This window comes from Astatotilapia calliptera, chromosome 8 (genome assembly GCF_900246225.1).
Source record: "Astatotilapia calliptera chromosome 8, fAstCal1.2, whole genome shotgun sequence".
NCBI classification, from domain to species: Eukaryota; Metazoa; Chordata; class Actinopteri; order Cichliformes; family Cichlidae; genus Astatotilapia; species Astatotilapia calliptera.
This window is the reverse complement of record NC_039309.1, coordinates 8,302,554-8,319,039: the sequence shown is the minus strand read 5'-3', so window position 1 is coordinate 8,319,039 and position 16,486 is coordinate 8,302,554. Positions and strand designations below refer to the sequence as shown.

General features: G+C 39.6%; 1 protein-coding gene across 2 annotated transcripts in view; it reads left to right on the top strand.

Moving 5' to 3' along the window:
- Positions 1–16,486, top strand: part of LOC113028189 (glutamate receptor ionotropic, NMDA 2C-like) — a 60,652-nt gene that overhangs the window by 33,837 nt on the left and 10,329 nt on the right. For both annotated transcript variants that reach the window (XM_026178255.1, XM_026178254.1), the window contains 5 exons: positions 97–308; positions 7,934–8,102; positions 9,846–9,999; positions 10,392–10,517; positions 11,799–12,028. In XM_026178255.1, coding sequence (XP_026034040.1) covers positions 97–308; positions 7,934–8,102; positions 9,846–9,999; positions 10,392–10,517; positions 11,799–12,028 — 891 coding nt within the window. The remainder of the gene's footprint in view (positions 1–96; positions 309–7,933; positions 8,103–9,845; positions 10,000–10,391; positions 10,518–11,798; positions 12,029–16,486) is intronic.

Sequence of the window (16,486 nt, the reverse complement as noted above, 5' to 3'; positions counted from 1 at the left end):
AATGGCAGGGTAGGTGAAGAGGGAAGGTGTTGACACGAAGGTCGGGACTCACATGTGATACCAATGAGATCTTTGTCTCTCACGCTTCTTGCTCAGGTGGGTACGTATGCCCGGGGCGTCCTCCAAGTTCGCTACCCTATCTGGCCTCGGTATGGCAACTTCCTGGAGCATGTGTCTGATGATCGTCACCTGACCGTGGCTACGCTGGAGGAGCATCCGTTCGTCATGGTTGAGAATGTAGACCCAGGCACGGGTACCTGTGTCCGCAACACTGTGCCCTGCAGGCGTCAGTCCAATTACACAGATAGGTACACATGGCAACACAAACACACGCACAGCTTAATAAATACATAGATGTAAGCAAATACATGGTCACAGATGTTTATACCACAGCATTGTCTCATGAAATGTAGTGCTGTGGCTCTAAATAGATGAAAACTGTGCAATTCCAGTGACACAGTGTTGGTGGCGTTGTTTCAGTATGCATTCAAAAAAAAACCTCTGAAGCAGTGGTCTTGGCCAATGAAAAGAGGACAACATATGTCAGCATATATTCATAAAATACAAAATAAATGGTCTAGTTTCATGTTTTTTGGTTATAGCAGAACTTGCCAGTAGTTTGACCCAGACTGAGACACTGTGTCTCAATGTGCATGTTGGGCTACACAGGCAAAATACAACTAGCCATATGTTTTGATGACATGTTTATATATTTTATCTCCCATCTGTGAACACAAAGAATATTTCCATGTTCAAGAAACCACTTTGAGATTTGAGGTGATGCATAAATGATGCATTATTTTGCTGGTAAACTGGTATCATAAAAGAATAGAGATTGTCAGCAACAGTTGGTACTAAAAGGCCCAAAGAGTTCCAGGAAAATATCCCCCAGACCATTGCACCATCGGCAGCCTTAACCACTGAGATAAGGGGATGGCCCATACTTTCATGTTGTTTATGCCAAAATCTGACCCTACATCTAAGACTTGCAGCAAATACTGAGACACGTTAGACCAGGCAATGTTTTCCCAGTCTTCACTTTTCCAATTTTGGTGAGTTATATCTCTGGTTTCCTGTTGTCAGGAGTGGCAAACAGTGTGGTCTTCTGCTGCTGTAGCCCAACATTCTTAAAGATGTTATGTGTTCAGAGATGCTCATCTGTATATATTATCTGTAATCATGGGCTGTTTGAGTTATTCTTCCCTTCCTTTCAGCTCAAACCAGTCAGGTCATTCTGCTCTGCCATTAAGAAAGTATTTTAATACCAGCTTCTGAAATAGTCAGACCAGCCCAACAGCCATGTCACATTCAAAGTCCCTTAAATCACCTTTCTTCCCCATTCTGATACTCGGTTTGAACTTCAGCAGGCTGTCTACATGCTTATATGCATCTAGTTGATGTTGTGTGATTGGTTGATTAGATGTTTGCGTTAACAAGCTATTGAAAAGCCGTACCTAAGTGTTCAATGACTCTAGATTTGAATTGGTCATAGTTATGAACTTCCATCATCACATGCTCCTTTATAAAGTCATTAAATGAGCTTTTACTGTTTTAATACTTAGCAAATAACAAAGGTATCATATTGGCACTATTTCTAGCAAATTTGCAGTCCCACACTCAGACATCTACACCCTCCCTCACTCCCTTTTCCTTTGCCCCAGTTTAGGTTTGAGTAGACACTGCATACCTCCACACTTCATTAAACTCAGAGTAATTGTGTGTGCTGAGTGTCTAAGCACTTTAAAATCACACCCTCTGTGTCAAACACAGATCACAGCATGGCAGAAAACAGCCATTAAACAGCTATTACCTCTGAACTAGTGTTCATTAAGAATACACACTATCTTCATCATGGTCACACACAATAGAAATGAAACTATATCACGAGTTGTTGTTGTTGTTTTTTCACAGATATGTCTTGTAAGCAGTGTTTACGACTTTGTCATCTCACTTATCAAGTTGACAAGGGGAGAACTGAAACTATAAATATATTTACAAACACTATTTTTTTTAATAAAAATCTTTCTATGTGTCTTGGATTAGCTATTTTACACGAGCACCTATGCTACAGTGCTGGTAAATTTTATTAAGGGCCTTTGCTTGCTTACTTACCAGTTTTTCGTTGAATATAAAATTTACATCTAAGGAACATGTGTAACAGGAACAGATTATTTTTAGTTTGTTAGCTCTTAAAGTAAGATGTTTTGGTTTGTTTTACTAAGTGCCAAAAAGAAAGAGAAAAAGGACTGAAGTTTTCCATGTTGACTAAGAATTGGCAGGTCAATCCAATAATTCAAACCCAATAATTTAGCCATTTGGGGCATGGATGTGTTTGTGTCTTTGTTTCGTGTTCTGCTAATTCCTCTATTTCATAAAGTTATGTTTTAATGACTAAACTGTATCTTCATCCAGCATTTTTTTTTCCTCATAATCTGTCAGTGATGTTGATGTTTTTATTATGAGCCACAAGCATCGACTGCATTGATTGCATTTTGACTGTGGTGGGTACATAAACTGTAGGGATGCAACGGACAGATAGATATATGCTACTTAGTGCTGAACAACAAGATTAATAAAATATTAGAATTTCACCCATAAAAAACTGGAGCACAAACGCCTGGACAGGCTGTATAATAAAGCAAGCTGTATTGGTGATAAGTTAATCACATTAAAAACATGCTCAGAAAGGTATAAACATATTTAGCCCACTTGTTCACTATCTATAGGCACCGAGTTGCCTTTGGACTTATCTTTAACGCTACAGTCACATTTGGAAAACAGTAGCTAAAGACCACTGTACAGCCAAAGTATTGCAACTGTGTGCAATGAAGTTACGATTGATACATTGGCTTTAAAAAGGTTGCCTCCCACCAGGCAACCTGTGATCAAACGTGGTTACCCAGAGATTTAAGGGGTTGCATGTCCTGCCTTTGGCTAACCTGTTTGTCAATGCAACTCCTTGCAGTTGGTCACTGACAGCAAAAAAATGGCTGTTTATTCTGCACCTTTTAATAACTAGTTCTGCCAGGATATTAAGTCAGATATCATGATGCACTATCCCAACTGACAGCAAACAAGCTACGTCAATGCATTGGTATGATAATGTATCAAAAGGATGTAACTGTAGTTTCCTTGATGTTCTTAGCCCTGTACTCTGGGAGTTTGTTATCGCTAACTGGAATCTCACTGCCTGTTATTGATTATGTTACAATTTATTCATTTTTGTATGTTTGCTTGCAGTGTTTGCTCAAGTGTGGAACCTTATTGATTGTAAGGTCTGCTCCATTTGGTAGAGTCTGACCATCAGACATGTGCTTGGTACATGGCTGAGTGCAAGAGTGCTATCCAGTTTTGAAATGATTTTCAAAACTGTATATATAGAGAGAGACAGAGAGAGATATGGCATGGACACGGGACCTCTGGGTGTGTTGTGTAGCTTTTGGCATCAGGATCTTGGCAGTGGAGCTTTTGGGTCCTGCAGGTTATACGGTTGGGTGTGCAGGGATTGAGCTCATTCTGGTGCATCCCATGGATGCTTAATCGGATTGGGATCTAGAGAGTTTAGAGAACAGGTCAACCCTCAGCCTCTTTGTCATGTTCCTCAAGCGGTTCCTTAGCAGTTTCTGCAGTGTGGCAGACATCATTGTCATGCTCAGGAAGGCCACTGCCATTGGGAGGTGTTATCACCGTGCTTGGCCAGCCACAATGTTTAGCTGGATGGTACATGAAAGAATCCATAGTTTCCCAGCAGAAAATTGTGTTGTACCAACATCCACTTCGCCTGTCAGTGGTTTTAAGGTTTTGGTTGATCGGTTGTTTGTTTAATCTTTAAATATCCACTAAAACCAGAACTTGCTATGGTTTTAATGATGTTACGTGTCCAGCATTTACGTACTTCTTTATGCCAGTCTAAGCTAACTGGGTGCAGGTTGTAGCATAATATATAGACACAAGAGCAGTGTCTATCTTCTCATCTAACTCTCAGCAGTAAAGAGGAATCTGTATCTGTATATCACAGCTAAACGTGAAGATTTCTAGGTGTAATATTTGCAGTCTGCACAAACTGACCGGTCTTCAATCATCTGATTGTAAGCAGATAAACTATTTTAATTAATGCTGTGTTCATGCTCACTTCAATGACTCCACGTATGTGTGTACATGTGTCTGTGGTGCATGTATCATTTATGCAGATTGCAGATCTGGCTATGGCTGGCACATTAATTATAGAATGAGATATGTAGCGGCTGTTGTTGGGCACAATGGCACATTGATTGCTAGTAAAGAAGATTTATCTATCTAACATGGGGACATCTGTCATAGTGGGACAATGTTATCCCAGCCTACCCTCTTTCTGGTTCTCTTTCTCTACTTCTCTCTGGCTGGCGTGTCCCATTTGGACGGTGACCAACAAAGAGGGAGCAGGAAAGAGAGAGGGAGAGAGGCGACTGGTGCTCTATAAATCAGTTAATCTTGTTGTGTGGTCTGAGCGGCTTCCCTGCAGAGCAGATGTTTAGTGTGATTAAAACTTTTTGTCTTGCTCATTAAAAACCCTTTCTTTGGACAGATGATAGCTTCTTTTGCCAAAAGGCTAAGCCTACCTCTCCGGGCTGATTAAGAGTAGGAATTCCACACTAAAATCCAGCGTCTCAAATCTCAGCTGTCTGAAATAGTATGGTGTAACCCAATACTGAGCGACCAGCTGCTAATGGGAAGCAGTTCTTAAATTAGATAAGATCTGGGGCAGAAAATTAACAGATAGGAATTTAGATAATTTATTATTTGAGATAATTGATAAATAATTTGGACAACTGATTATTCAAAATTGACAAGAGTTGCTTATGTTATCTTAAGATGTTTTTCTCTTATTGTATACTATAAACACCTTTGAACTCTGATAGGTCACAATTTTTACAAAATGTAAAAAAAAGTTGCTGTTTTTTGAAAACACTATTTTCAAAGATTATTGTCTACATTGTCTTCACATGATGATCACAAGACTCTTTGAAGTCCTGAGAAAGTACATCCTTACTGTTTCCATAGTAACTTGGAAGGTCAGTATTAGGAAACTGGAAGGTAACTTTATGACAGTAATATCAGAAGAAGATTGAAAAAGTATTAATTCTTTGGAAGGGTTGCAGAAAAGAACACGGTAGCAGGGGTTAGGTTTACAAATCTGCATTTAAATATTTTGGAACACTGTTCTTTGCAAAGATGAGACCAAAGTGGAGATATTTGATCATATACACAACACAACCACCCCATACCAACTGTTAAGCCCAGGGATGGAGGCATGATCATTTTGGCTTGTTTTCTGGGCACCTAGCAGTCATTATGTCGACCATTACGTCCTCTGAATGCCAAAGTATTCTTGAGTCAAATATGAGGCCAGCTGGCCTACAGCTAAAGCTTGGCCCAAAGTGGATCAGGACAGTGATCCCAAAGACAGCAGCAAATCTGCAACAGGATGGCTGAAAAATAAAGAACCAAGGTGTTGCAATGGCCCAGTCAAAGTCCAGACCTCAACCTGATTGAAATGCTGTGGTGTGAGAGCTGTGCATCAACACACACCTCAATGAAATTCAGAAATATTGTAATTAAGAGGACCAGAATTCCTCTACAAGTTGTAAGAGACAGATGAAGTCATACGTGAGACTACCTCAAATTATTGCTGGTAAAAATCTACAAACTACTGAATCATAGGGTTTACTTGGCATTTCACCAGACTGCTCAGAGTACTCTGAAAATGCTCCTTTTCACATGACTGTTAGTTGTGTGCAGCAGAAGTATCTAATAATGAGGTCATTTGGAGGCGCTGGTCTTCCTCTACCTTGATGCATTTTTGCTCAAAGATAAACTGACAAATAACATTACTCTAGAATACAGTTTTTTTTTTTTTAGTAAACCAGAAGAGTGAAGGCTATTACATGTCCATGTCTGACTGTTCCACCTCCCTCTTACTTTATGCATCAGTTCTGTCATTTGGCACGTCTTTGATTTGTCTTTCTGAGAAAATGAATCCACTTTCCATTTCAAAGTTTATTAACGATTGCATAAAGAGCACACATAAATGTACAGACGCCTTCAAGACTCATAAGTAATGCGAAACAATGTTACCTCACTTGCAGTCCTTGTGAGGCACAGTGTTCATTGAATAGCTTTAGCTCTGCTTGAATATCCTTATATAAACCAGTAAAGTAATATAAGACAAATATTTTATTATTCATTTTAGATTAGGTCCAGCTTTCTATCCAAAGGTTTAAAATAGTAATAAAATGTTGAAGAATCACAAAGCTTTAGTATCCGTATACTTATGGTTACAAAGCGTGCCTCTGGAGTTTGACTGTTGGTTTGATAAAATGTATTCTGCTTCAGGTAATCAATTAAAAGAAAATAAATGATAAACAGTGATGAGATTAATAATATAAGATTTATATTATCTGATGGAAATACAAACTTTAATAGTTTGCACTGTGCAGCAACGAGGACGATCAGTGCGGTGCAATACTGTCGGGCATTAACTTTGTAGTGTTTTCCTCATCATTTCAACTGGATCACAGTGATGGTAATTTCACAATCTCTTCTCCTTCTTCCTCCTCCTCCTCCATCTGTCCTCCTTTGCACTTGCCCTCATTTCCCTCAAAACTGAATCCGCTGCCCCATCGCTGCATCGTCTGGCTGTTGGTCCGTATGTTTCCTGTCTGCTGTTCAGCTGACAGTTTCCCTTTCTCTCACTCTCTCTGGTCTAACATGCTCCCCTCCACGCTGCACTAGTTTCTGGGCATTTGTGGAGACCGCACAGCACAGCACAACACAACTGCTGCTGCGCATCCCCAGGGGACATTGTACTGTATGCGTGCATGTGTTCGTGTATGAAACGGAGAGAGACGGCCCAGTTTACACGTGCTTTTGTGTGTGTTTGTGTGTGAATTGTTAGTGGAGTGTGTATAATGACGACAGGTGGCCAGCTCCTGAAGCAATTAATTAACACGGCGTTTATCAGAGCTACACTCCCGTGAAAGAACCAAGCCCTCCAAATGCACTTAAAATGTTTCTAAAATGAACTCTTAAGATTTGGAAAATAATCACCTTAATGTTAATTACTCACTTGACTTTTTTCATTCAATCACTTGCTCATTTATTCACTCACGTCGTCTCTTTATCGTTCTTCAGCTCGTATGCTGACTCATTGACATGCCGAGGTTATCAGTCAGTTACGCACAAAGACGCACGCAGACAGACACACACACCGAGTGACTCAGCCCTCGTAGATTTTAGACCCACTTCTTCGGCAGCTGAATAGATGAAAGAGCGGAGGGGGAAAAAGAGAGTTTTTCTTTTCTCAGGAAGTGTGTCAACTCCATTTTCACTTTGTCTGATTTTAACTTTCCCTGTTTGGTGTCACTTTTTGAGGTTTCCATTATTTTTTATTCTATTATTTTTTTTCCCACAATTTCCTTTCCCTCTGTTCTCTTCTTCAACACCCCATTAAGTAGCAAGGCCACAGAGAGGAAGGGAGTGCACCCCACACATGCTACACACCTTAATGGGCTTTGATTAGAGGCCATCACAGTCAGTCAACCATTCACTGTGGCCTCTGTCACACAGTGTGCGAGTGTATTTGTGCTTGTTTGTCATTTTTAGGCATCGCCTCCATCTCACTGAAAGACGTGCTGTTAACCGACATTGATTCCAGCTAATGAAGCAGCCGTTGCCTGCCCTTCACTTTGCTGCTGTAGACGATGGTGTCTGTCAGCATGAGAGCCTGCGACTATTTAGCACTCGCTCTCTGAAGCAAAGTAAAACAACAGCATTGGTGTTGATGCTAAAGATAGCAACTGTCCCAGCTGCCAGCGAGGATCTTTGATCACAGGATGGTTAAGCAAAGTTGTACTAACCGTGTGTGTGACTCTGCTTTTTCTCACCCTTCTTGCAGCATTATTGGCCACTCAGAGTCCTACACAAAGCTGTGCTGTAAGGGCTTCTGCATAGACATCCTGAAGAAGCTGTCCCGCACCATCAAGTTCTCCTATGACCTTTACCTGGTTACCAATGGGAAACATGGCAAGATGGTCCGCGGCGTTTGGAACGGGATGATTGGAGAGGTGAGACATATGTCTACTGAAACAACAAGAAGTCCCTGAATCCAGCAGACATTACAGCTTTCTTGAGCTGCCTGCTGGCGTTGAACAGACAATTATTATAAAAAAGGTGTATGAAGATGTTCAGCCACAGATCTAACCACAATAAATGGAGGTTTTAGGCTACAGCCTGCCCTAGTAACATAAATGTAAGTTATTTATGAGTAGCATATTAGACATCAGCCAAAAACAGCACTGAATATCAAATACAGCACACAGCAACAATTATTCTTTAGTTGTCTACTCCTTTCAACCAAAGCAGTTCTCTTGAATTCAGAAATAGTCCAACTTTAAAAAGAGAGACTCCTGTATTTAGAAGCATGGCACACACAAAGTAACATTCATTTTAACCATTTAAATATGTATGAGGCTGATTTTAGGGTTACTTGCAGGAAGTGCAGAAAGCTGTAACTGACAATTATAAGTTTCCATGCCCCCCCCCCCCCCCCCCCCCCAATACATCTAATTACAATACTCACTCTTCTTGTAGATCTACATTGATTTCTACCATCCTCCTCTTCTTTAGCTGCTAAAAAGCTGCTCCCTGGTGCACTTAGCGTATAGTGGTTATTATAAAAGCTTTTTCACTTAAAACCAGCGCTGCGTGCTAAAGCTGGAAACAAGGCTGATGAGAGTAATGAGAATAAAGTAAAAGGTTAAACCCGCAGGCTATAAAACCCGACGACTGAACTGAGACACTATAATACTCTGTGTAAGTGAATGAAAGTACAGAGAGGTTGACGATTCTTTGTGGGTTTTTCACCACAAGTCAGTCTTTTCATACTAAATAAAATTTTTATTCACTGTTAACATAAAAAATAGAACTAAAAAGTGTCAAAGTATAAATTTTCACTAAACAGTACTTCAGAGTAAGCCCCATCAAGTAGAGCGGGATCAGAGTAATAATTTCCTATCAGATACTTGTCAGATAATACAATTTGTGATGAAACTAAAACAAGACTGGAACGTTTTAAATGTTTTTACACCAGGTACACTTTTTTAATATTGAAGCCATTATATTTTATTATCTTTTAAATTGGAAATTTTAACATTAGTCCAGCTAAAATGAAAAATGTCAGGGTAAAAGTACCTGAGAACAGTACTTGAGCATTTGTAGGCAGTGATTTCCTACTTTTGCACAAATACAGTTTCAAGTAATGATAGTTGAGAGTCAAGAATAGTCAAGAGTTTTGGTTTTTTGGATGGGCTTTTTTTTAGGTCAGTGGTGTGATGTCATGCATATGCATACGGTGCTAATACATCATTTTCCCCGCACACACCAAGCCACGTCCAACACAGCTGCATCTGAAAGTGAAGCACCTGAACAGGTGTTCCTCAGGAGAGACTTTTGCTTGTGTTTTTGTGCCTGAAGGCGTTGTGCTTTGGAACTGTATAATTGCGCGTGTGTGTGTGTGTATGTGTGTAAAAAATGCTTTACAGAAAAACTGGCTTGGATGTGAGAGCTCTTGAGATGCAGCATTTTCTCCTTGTGGATTCTGAAATGATGAAAGAAATGTTTTTCATTTATTGCTTGCTGCTTGTGGCTTCCCTGTTTTAAAAGGATTGCTTGTAAAATGTGTAAATATTTCTATTTTAAGCAGAGCACATGTAGGATAAAGAGGGGGAAATTGTTGACCACTACAGCTGGCTCACTGTTGTGCTTCTGTGTTGGTTTTGTTTGCTTTCTGCTTATGTCTCTTCTCTCAGGTGCTGTACAGGCGGGCTGACATGGCCATTGGCTCTCTCACTATCAACGAGGAGCGTTCTGAAATCATCGACTTCTCTGTGCCATTTGTCGAGACGGGCATCAGCGTCATGGTTGCGCGCAGCAACGGAACAGTATCTCCGTCTGCTTTTCTTGGTGAGAAGCACATTCACATTTACAATTTCCTCTGTTCAAGCTGGTTGTATCATTTGTTATCTTTGGAGTGCGATGTTGCCGTCTTTCAAACCACTTTCTTGCAGGGTGGCCTACTTAAACGAGTTCTGTCTCCGTAGACGCTTTAGGAAACTTTTCATTAAGCTTTTATCCCACCAATGACTGTAGCCTACAACTAAATCCCCTAATGCATGACACACACACACCTAAATCTCTTTACCAAACAACAAAATTCAGCTTCATTCTCCCTCCTGGTATCCTGTTATCACACACGTTGATCCCGCCTATCTCAGGCTGAGGTTTTGAAACAGAACCACAAAAGAGACTCACGCCAACCCATGTTTGTTCCTTCACTTCTCCTCCCCCTCTTCCAGAGCCTTATAGCCCAGCAGTCTGGGTCATGATGTTTGTGATGTGCCTGACTGTGGTGGCTGTGACGGTGTTTGTGTTTGAATACTTCAGCCCAGCTGGCTACAATCGCAGTCTGGTGAGCGCCAAAGGTGAGTCTTACATCTTCTTATTGGAAGAATTTATGATGGATAATACAGGACTCATAATTACTAGATCATCGTTAAAGCAGAGGCAAAGTCTGTTGTTTTCAGAGTGTAATGTGTCAAATGGAGTCAATTAGTATTTTCTTCTTTTAAAACTATCCACAGAATAGCTCAGAGCTATTCAATTTGAATCCACCAAGCATTTCAAAGTAAGCCTGCCTACAGGCCTCTAAATCCCGCCCCTTCCCGCTAGCATGTCCTGCAACCCAAAATTTTGGGTTGGGTTTGGGAGGGCTAATCAATCCCAGAATTCAGCGCTGACAGAGCGTGCCTCGTCTCCAGGTCCGAAAGGTCATTTTCCTGTTTTAATTAGCATTCGTCGCTTCACTAATCGAAGTGTGATTGATGGCGGTGGCACCCTCCGTTGCTGCACATGAGCAATGGTGGCAGAGAGCGATGGAAACCGGCTGATGCTGTGAAATTGTTCTGTCATCTTGAAGTTTGTAGAAGGGCATGAGATGGCTGATGAATACTTACACAGTGAACAGTAGACATATTTTGTGTGAAGAAAGAACCCAGATAAAGAAAAGGGCTGAACACTGTCATCAAATACTGCACTTAAAGAATCCATTCATCCACGTAAAAAGAAAACAAACAAAACTTAATTTCCCCTTAACTCTGGTGGTATTTTACCATGCAGATAATTTAGCTTTGCTTAGAGATTTCTTTTTTATATTATATTTTGGCTGAAGAAAGCCCCAATCCCCAGTGAAAACAAGACTGTTCTGCTGAGGAAATGACAGCCGCAGTGGGTTTTGTAACTGAAAAAAGCCTGGAAGCAACTGCAGGGAGTGTTAGTTTAGTTTGTCAAGAGCAAAGAAGGAAAGAACATGGAAGGACAAAGTCTGCAGTAAGAGGAGATCTGGGTAGAGGTACTGGTCAAGAAAACTCTGACGTCAGATAATTTCTTCTCTGACCCTTGAAACGTGGGTATTTAAGCCAAAGCAAAGCCTTTACTTTTACATCACATCACATAATTGGCAAATATCATTTTTCAAAGTGCAAACAAATATGAAATGTCTATCACAGTGCAATCCAGACAGTTAACTGAAGATAGTGGCATTTATTTGCAGCAACTGATCCAGGGACAGTTCCACAGTTTTCCCACTTCGCTGTTTATTTCCACTAATCCAATAAAGGAAGATGAGCTCAAGGTCCTACTAGTTTACTCTAAAAGATAAAACTTGCATGGTTAGATGATACTATCTCCTGTTTCTATTTCATCAGCGCCCGGTGGTCCAACATTCACTATTGGGAAGTCAGTGTGGCTGCTGTGGGGCATCGTCTTCAACAACTCTGTCCCGATTGAAAACCCTAAAGGCACCACGAGTAAGATCATGGTCCTGGTGTGGGCCTTCTTTGCCGTCATCTTCCTGGCTTCTTACACCGCCAACCTGGCTGCTTTCATGATCCAGGAGCAATATATCGACACCGTGTCTGGGCTCTCTGACAAAAAGGTAAGACACTGAACAAAGTTTCACTTGGAGGAACAATGAGGTGGAACAGTTGCTCTCAAACACAGAGAGCTTTCGTGGAGCTGTGAGATATGGAGAAAATCATGTCTTTTTGTTCAAATCCAGCTTATACCACATCATCTGCTCGCTGTCACTCCGCATTGACTAATAAGCCGTGAATGGAGGAGAGACAAAAGACTCACAGAAAGCCTTTAAGATGAAGTCAAGTAAAAAGACTCTGATGTGAATGTCTCTGTCCTTTTCCTATCACTGGGGAGCCCAGTGGCATGAATGACTAATCAATTACTCCCTTCTGTCAATACAGATGGTGTCTGAGTCTCAACTTGTCCTGTCAGTGTTTTGGTCTGTCCATCAATATTCTCTCTGTGCCGTCTCCATCGCTTGTCTCGCTCACACTGTTAAAACAAGATCGGAAAATGTCAAATGATTTAAAAAAAAAAACTAAACAGCAACAAAAAAGGGTCAACAGAAGAAAAGAACACCCACATACTTTACTTAAATGTGCATGCACATACTAAGACACACACACATACACTCAACCTGGAAGCAGGTCCTCAGAGGAGCTTTACAAGAAAGCCTGTCTTCATACATAGCATAAACATCTCCCAGGCAGGGATCAGCAGAGCCACTTCAGTGATCTATGGCTGTATTAACTGACTATATTAACTTTATGCAAATGCATTATGCTCCAGAACTGATATTAATTAGCCTGCACAGCATAGAGCCGCACCTTCCTTTAATTCAGCACAACAAAAGATTGGTTAGGTTTAGATCGTACCCTCGCTAGGTTTACATGTTGCAGGTTTAAAGGACACACAATTAGGAGTCTTTGAAATATGTCTTGTTCTGAAAATAACATCATAATTTCCTAGAATTTCCAAAGAAAATTAATAGAAAGAAATCTGCTCTGTGGCACTAACTATGGACAAAATATGAATCTATCTAAAAGAAGAGCTTTATTTAAACCCAAATATATCTCAATATTTAGTTTAGCATGCATAACTATATGATCATTCTTTATTATTTATTCTCTATCATGAGCCAATTGGACTAAATAGGGTTTAAGTTACTAAGAGCCAGTGTTGGTCAAGTTACTTGAAAATAGTAATTAGTTACTAATTACTGATTACTTCTCCAAGAAAGTAATGCCATTTCTTTACTGATTACTAATTACTAATTACTGTTTTGCAATCATAATCCCTTACTTGTTACTTGAAACAAGTAATCAGATTACAGTTACTGTCCATCTCTGCTAATAGCCACAGGTGGGAAGTAATAAAGTGCAAATATTAAATAAAATTAAATAGAATTTCAGGTATCTGCACTTTATTTGAGTATTTATTTTTCAGATAACTTTTTACTGTTATTCCCTAAAATTTTAAACAAATATGTGTACTTTCTACTTCTTACATTTTAAAAATGGACTCATTACTTTTGGTTTAACTCTGGAGCTTAAGTGGGCCGGAAGAAGCGCAGGTGTCTTTTGCAGTACTCCAGAATCTAGCTAGCACTAAATTGCAGATTTAAAGCTTATGTGTAATGCCATAATTATCATCACATATTTGAATTGTATATGATGCATTTGGATAAAGTATGTATTTTCATATTGTGAAACATCCTGCAAAACAAACTAAGCTGTAATAATTTTAAATGGTGTGTTATTTAGTGCATGATAAACAGGTTAGTTTGCAGTACTGTGGTGACTTCACAGTGATGAAAAAGATGACAAGAAATTTTTTTTATTGAAAAATAAAGTTTTCAATTTTCTTAAACAGCTGGCTAATAATAATAAAGTGTAGCAACACTTACATAGCAGGTTTGTGGTCTTACTGTTCAAGCGCTTTACACAACAAGTCACTAAAGCCATTCATGCAGTGCTTTATCTATCACACATCTACAACTACAGTCAGTTTCAGATCACCAGTTAACCTAACAAGCATGTATTTGGACCTTGGGAGGATACTGGCATCCCCAGAGAAAATCCACAGGCACAGGGAGCACAAACTACACACAGAATATTTAAGGAGGACCCAGAACTTGCATGCTGTGAGGCAACAATGCTAATCACCGCACCACCTTACCACCCGTGAAGTTCTGAAATTTCTCAAACAGGATGAAATACTTTTTGGAGGGGATTATTTGTGAGCTGTGGATTTATTATACACATCACTGTAGTGTAGGTGTTTCATATTCAGGTTTGGAAAAATGTCTCCAGCTCAGATGAAATGGGAATCTTCTGATGCTGTAAATAAGAACAGATGATACATAAGGTAAAAGGATGATTATAATTGTGATGTGATTATAATCGCAATCATGAGGTTTTAAGTTTACCATGAGGCATTTGTACTTTTAAAAAAAAAAAAAAAAGGTTATAGGACGCACTGCTGAACGAGATTACTGGCTTAATCCTAATGATAGAAATTTATTTCCTAAAATTTAACCTAAAGAGTTTCCTCAGTAAGAGGACTTTTTGTACAGTCATTATGTACTAAAACAAGTGTATTTTAATGCCCACATACAATATGAGACATGCATAACTGCCCTTTTTTCTATTAAAGTAATTTCAAACTAATGGGAACAAACTCTGTAGTCCTTGATCTGTATAAAATTGCAGTAAGCTTTCAAGTTCAGGAATTGTTGTGTGAAATTCTGCCCTTTGCTTCCACAGAAACTGTTTTCCAAAGCTGCAATTAGTCACTAAAAGGCTGTTGATGCTACATATTATTATTTTATTAACTTAAACACACTCTGCAATTTTGTACACAAGAGGAGCTCAGGACATCGCCGCCCCATCAATTACAATGAAATTGCTTTTAGAGGGAATCTCTTGATGGCCAGCATGGACGGGAGCAGCAATTACAGCAACCAATAATTCTTCAGTTGTATGTATGGGTGTCAAATTAAGATAGACTTGCACAATGTGAACCTATCCTGTAATTTCTAATCTTCTGGCTGTGATGTGGACTTTTTTTTCCCCAAATAGCTCATTATAACAAAAAGCCTCTCATCGAAAGCCATTGCAATGCAGCTAAAGCGTGATTATATGAACACACATAGACACATCTACTCGTACGCTCACATTTTGATTGGCCCATTCATTCGTGCTCAGCGCAAAAGGTCAACGCTGTAACCAAGATGAATAGCTCTTTGCTGTTTACAGTCTAATTGAGCGTTAACAGACATATTTCGGCTTCATTCTGCTCTCTGCATCATCTAATCAAACGCGAACTTCGATCAGCCACAGATTGAACCACGCTAGGATCATCTCTGTGCAGTGAAATGATTCGAACTCATGCATGTTGATATCAGATTTTAATAACACTGAGGTGAGTGAGTGGCTTCCATTCCATTTATACAGCGTTACGTTTAGTCGCCGATAAGATCAGTTTTGGAAAAAGATGGAATGACTTTAAGATGGATTTCATTAGCAAGAACCTCAACCTGAAATATGAATGACAGGCGTTAATTGAAGATGAAGCAGGGAGCTTGGGCAGAGGCTGTAGTTTGGAAAAGGCTTTACCAAGGATCGGTGGTGGCTTCTGGGCCTAGCAAATCGCCATCATACCTTTGAGAGACGTTGAGCCAGGGAAAATGGCAGCAGAGAGTACGTGGTGCCAGCAGGCATTTGTAGAAATTCAAGTGTTTGGGGTGTGGTCCAGCTCATGAAATTGAAATAAATTATTCTAAGTAGTCCCTCATCCTTTTGACTCCTTTCTACCATGTTACTTCACACTTATGTCTGCTCTTTAGTTTATTTTTAATTTCCTCTCCATTTATTGATTCACAATTTCTTGCCTAAGATTCTTCCTAATTTCCCTTTATGTTTCCTTTTCTCCTTTTCCTGAATTCTTCTTGTTTTTTCTTTCCCCTTTCCTTCCTTTTTATTCTTTCCTCTGCACATCCTTCATCTTCATTTTATTTCACCTGTTTCTTCTGCTCTTTCGTCTTTTGCCTCCTCTTTTCTACATCCTTTGGTCTTTCCTTTGTTTTTTGTTCTCTGACACTCCTTTAGGGCATTTATTCCCTTCAAGGACCTGAAGCTCCATAAAGCACCCCTCCAATAGCCAAACCCATCTGTTCTCTGATTGGATAGTTAAATATGTGATTGACATGACATTGACCAATCAGATGAAAGGAAGAAAAATAGGGTCAAAATTCGTACTTGCAACTTGCAGAGTTTCACACGTATTTTTTTTGGCTAAGTCCACATACAAATCTTTTTTACACACACAAATTCTTTTTACACATACAAAACTGATTTACAAGTACAAAATATTTATGACCACAATTTGAGCCCATACTCCTTTTTCATATCTTCATTTTTCTTTACTCTCCTCAGTTTTCCCTGTCTACATTTTAAAATATATTTTTCCCCTTTTGCTCTTCTCCTCATCAGCATTTTTTTTGTTCTCTCCCACTTCCATATTCTTCCCTGACTAC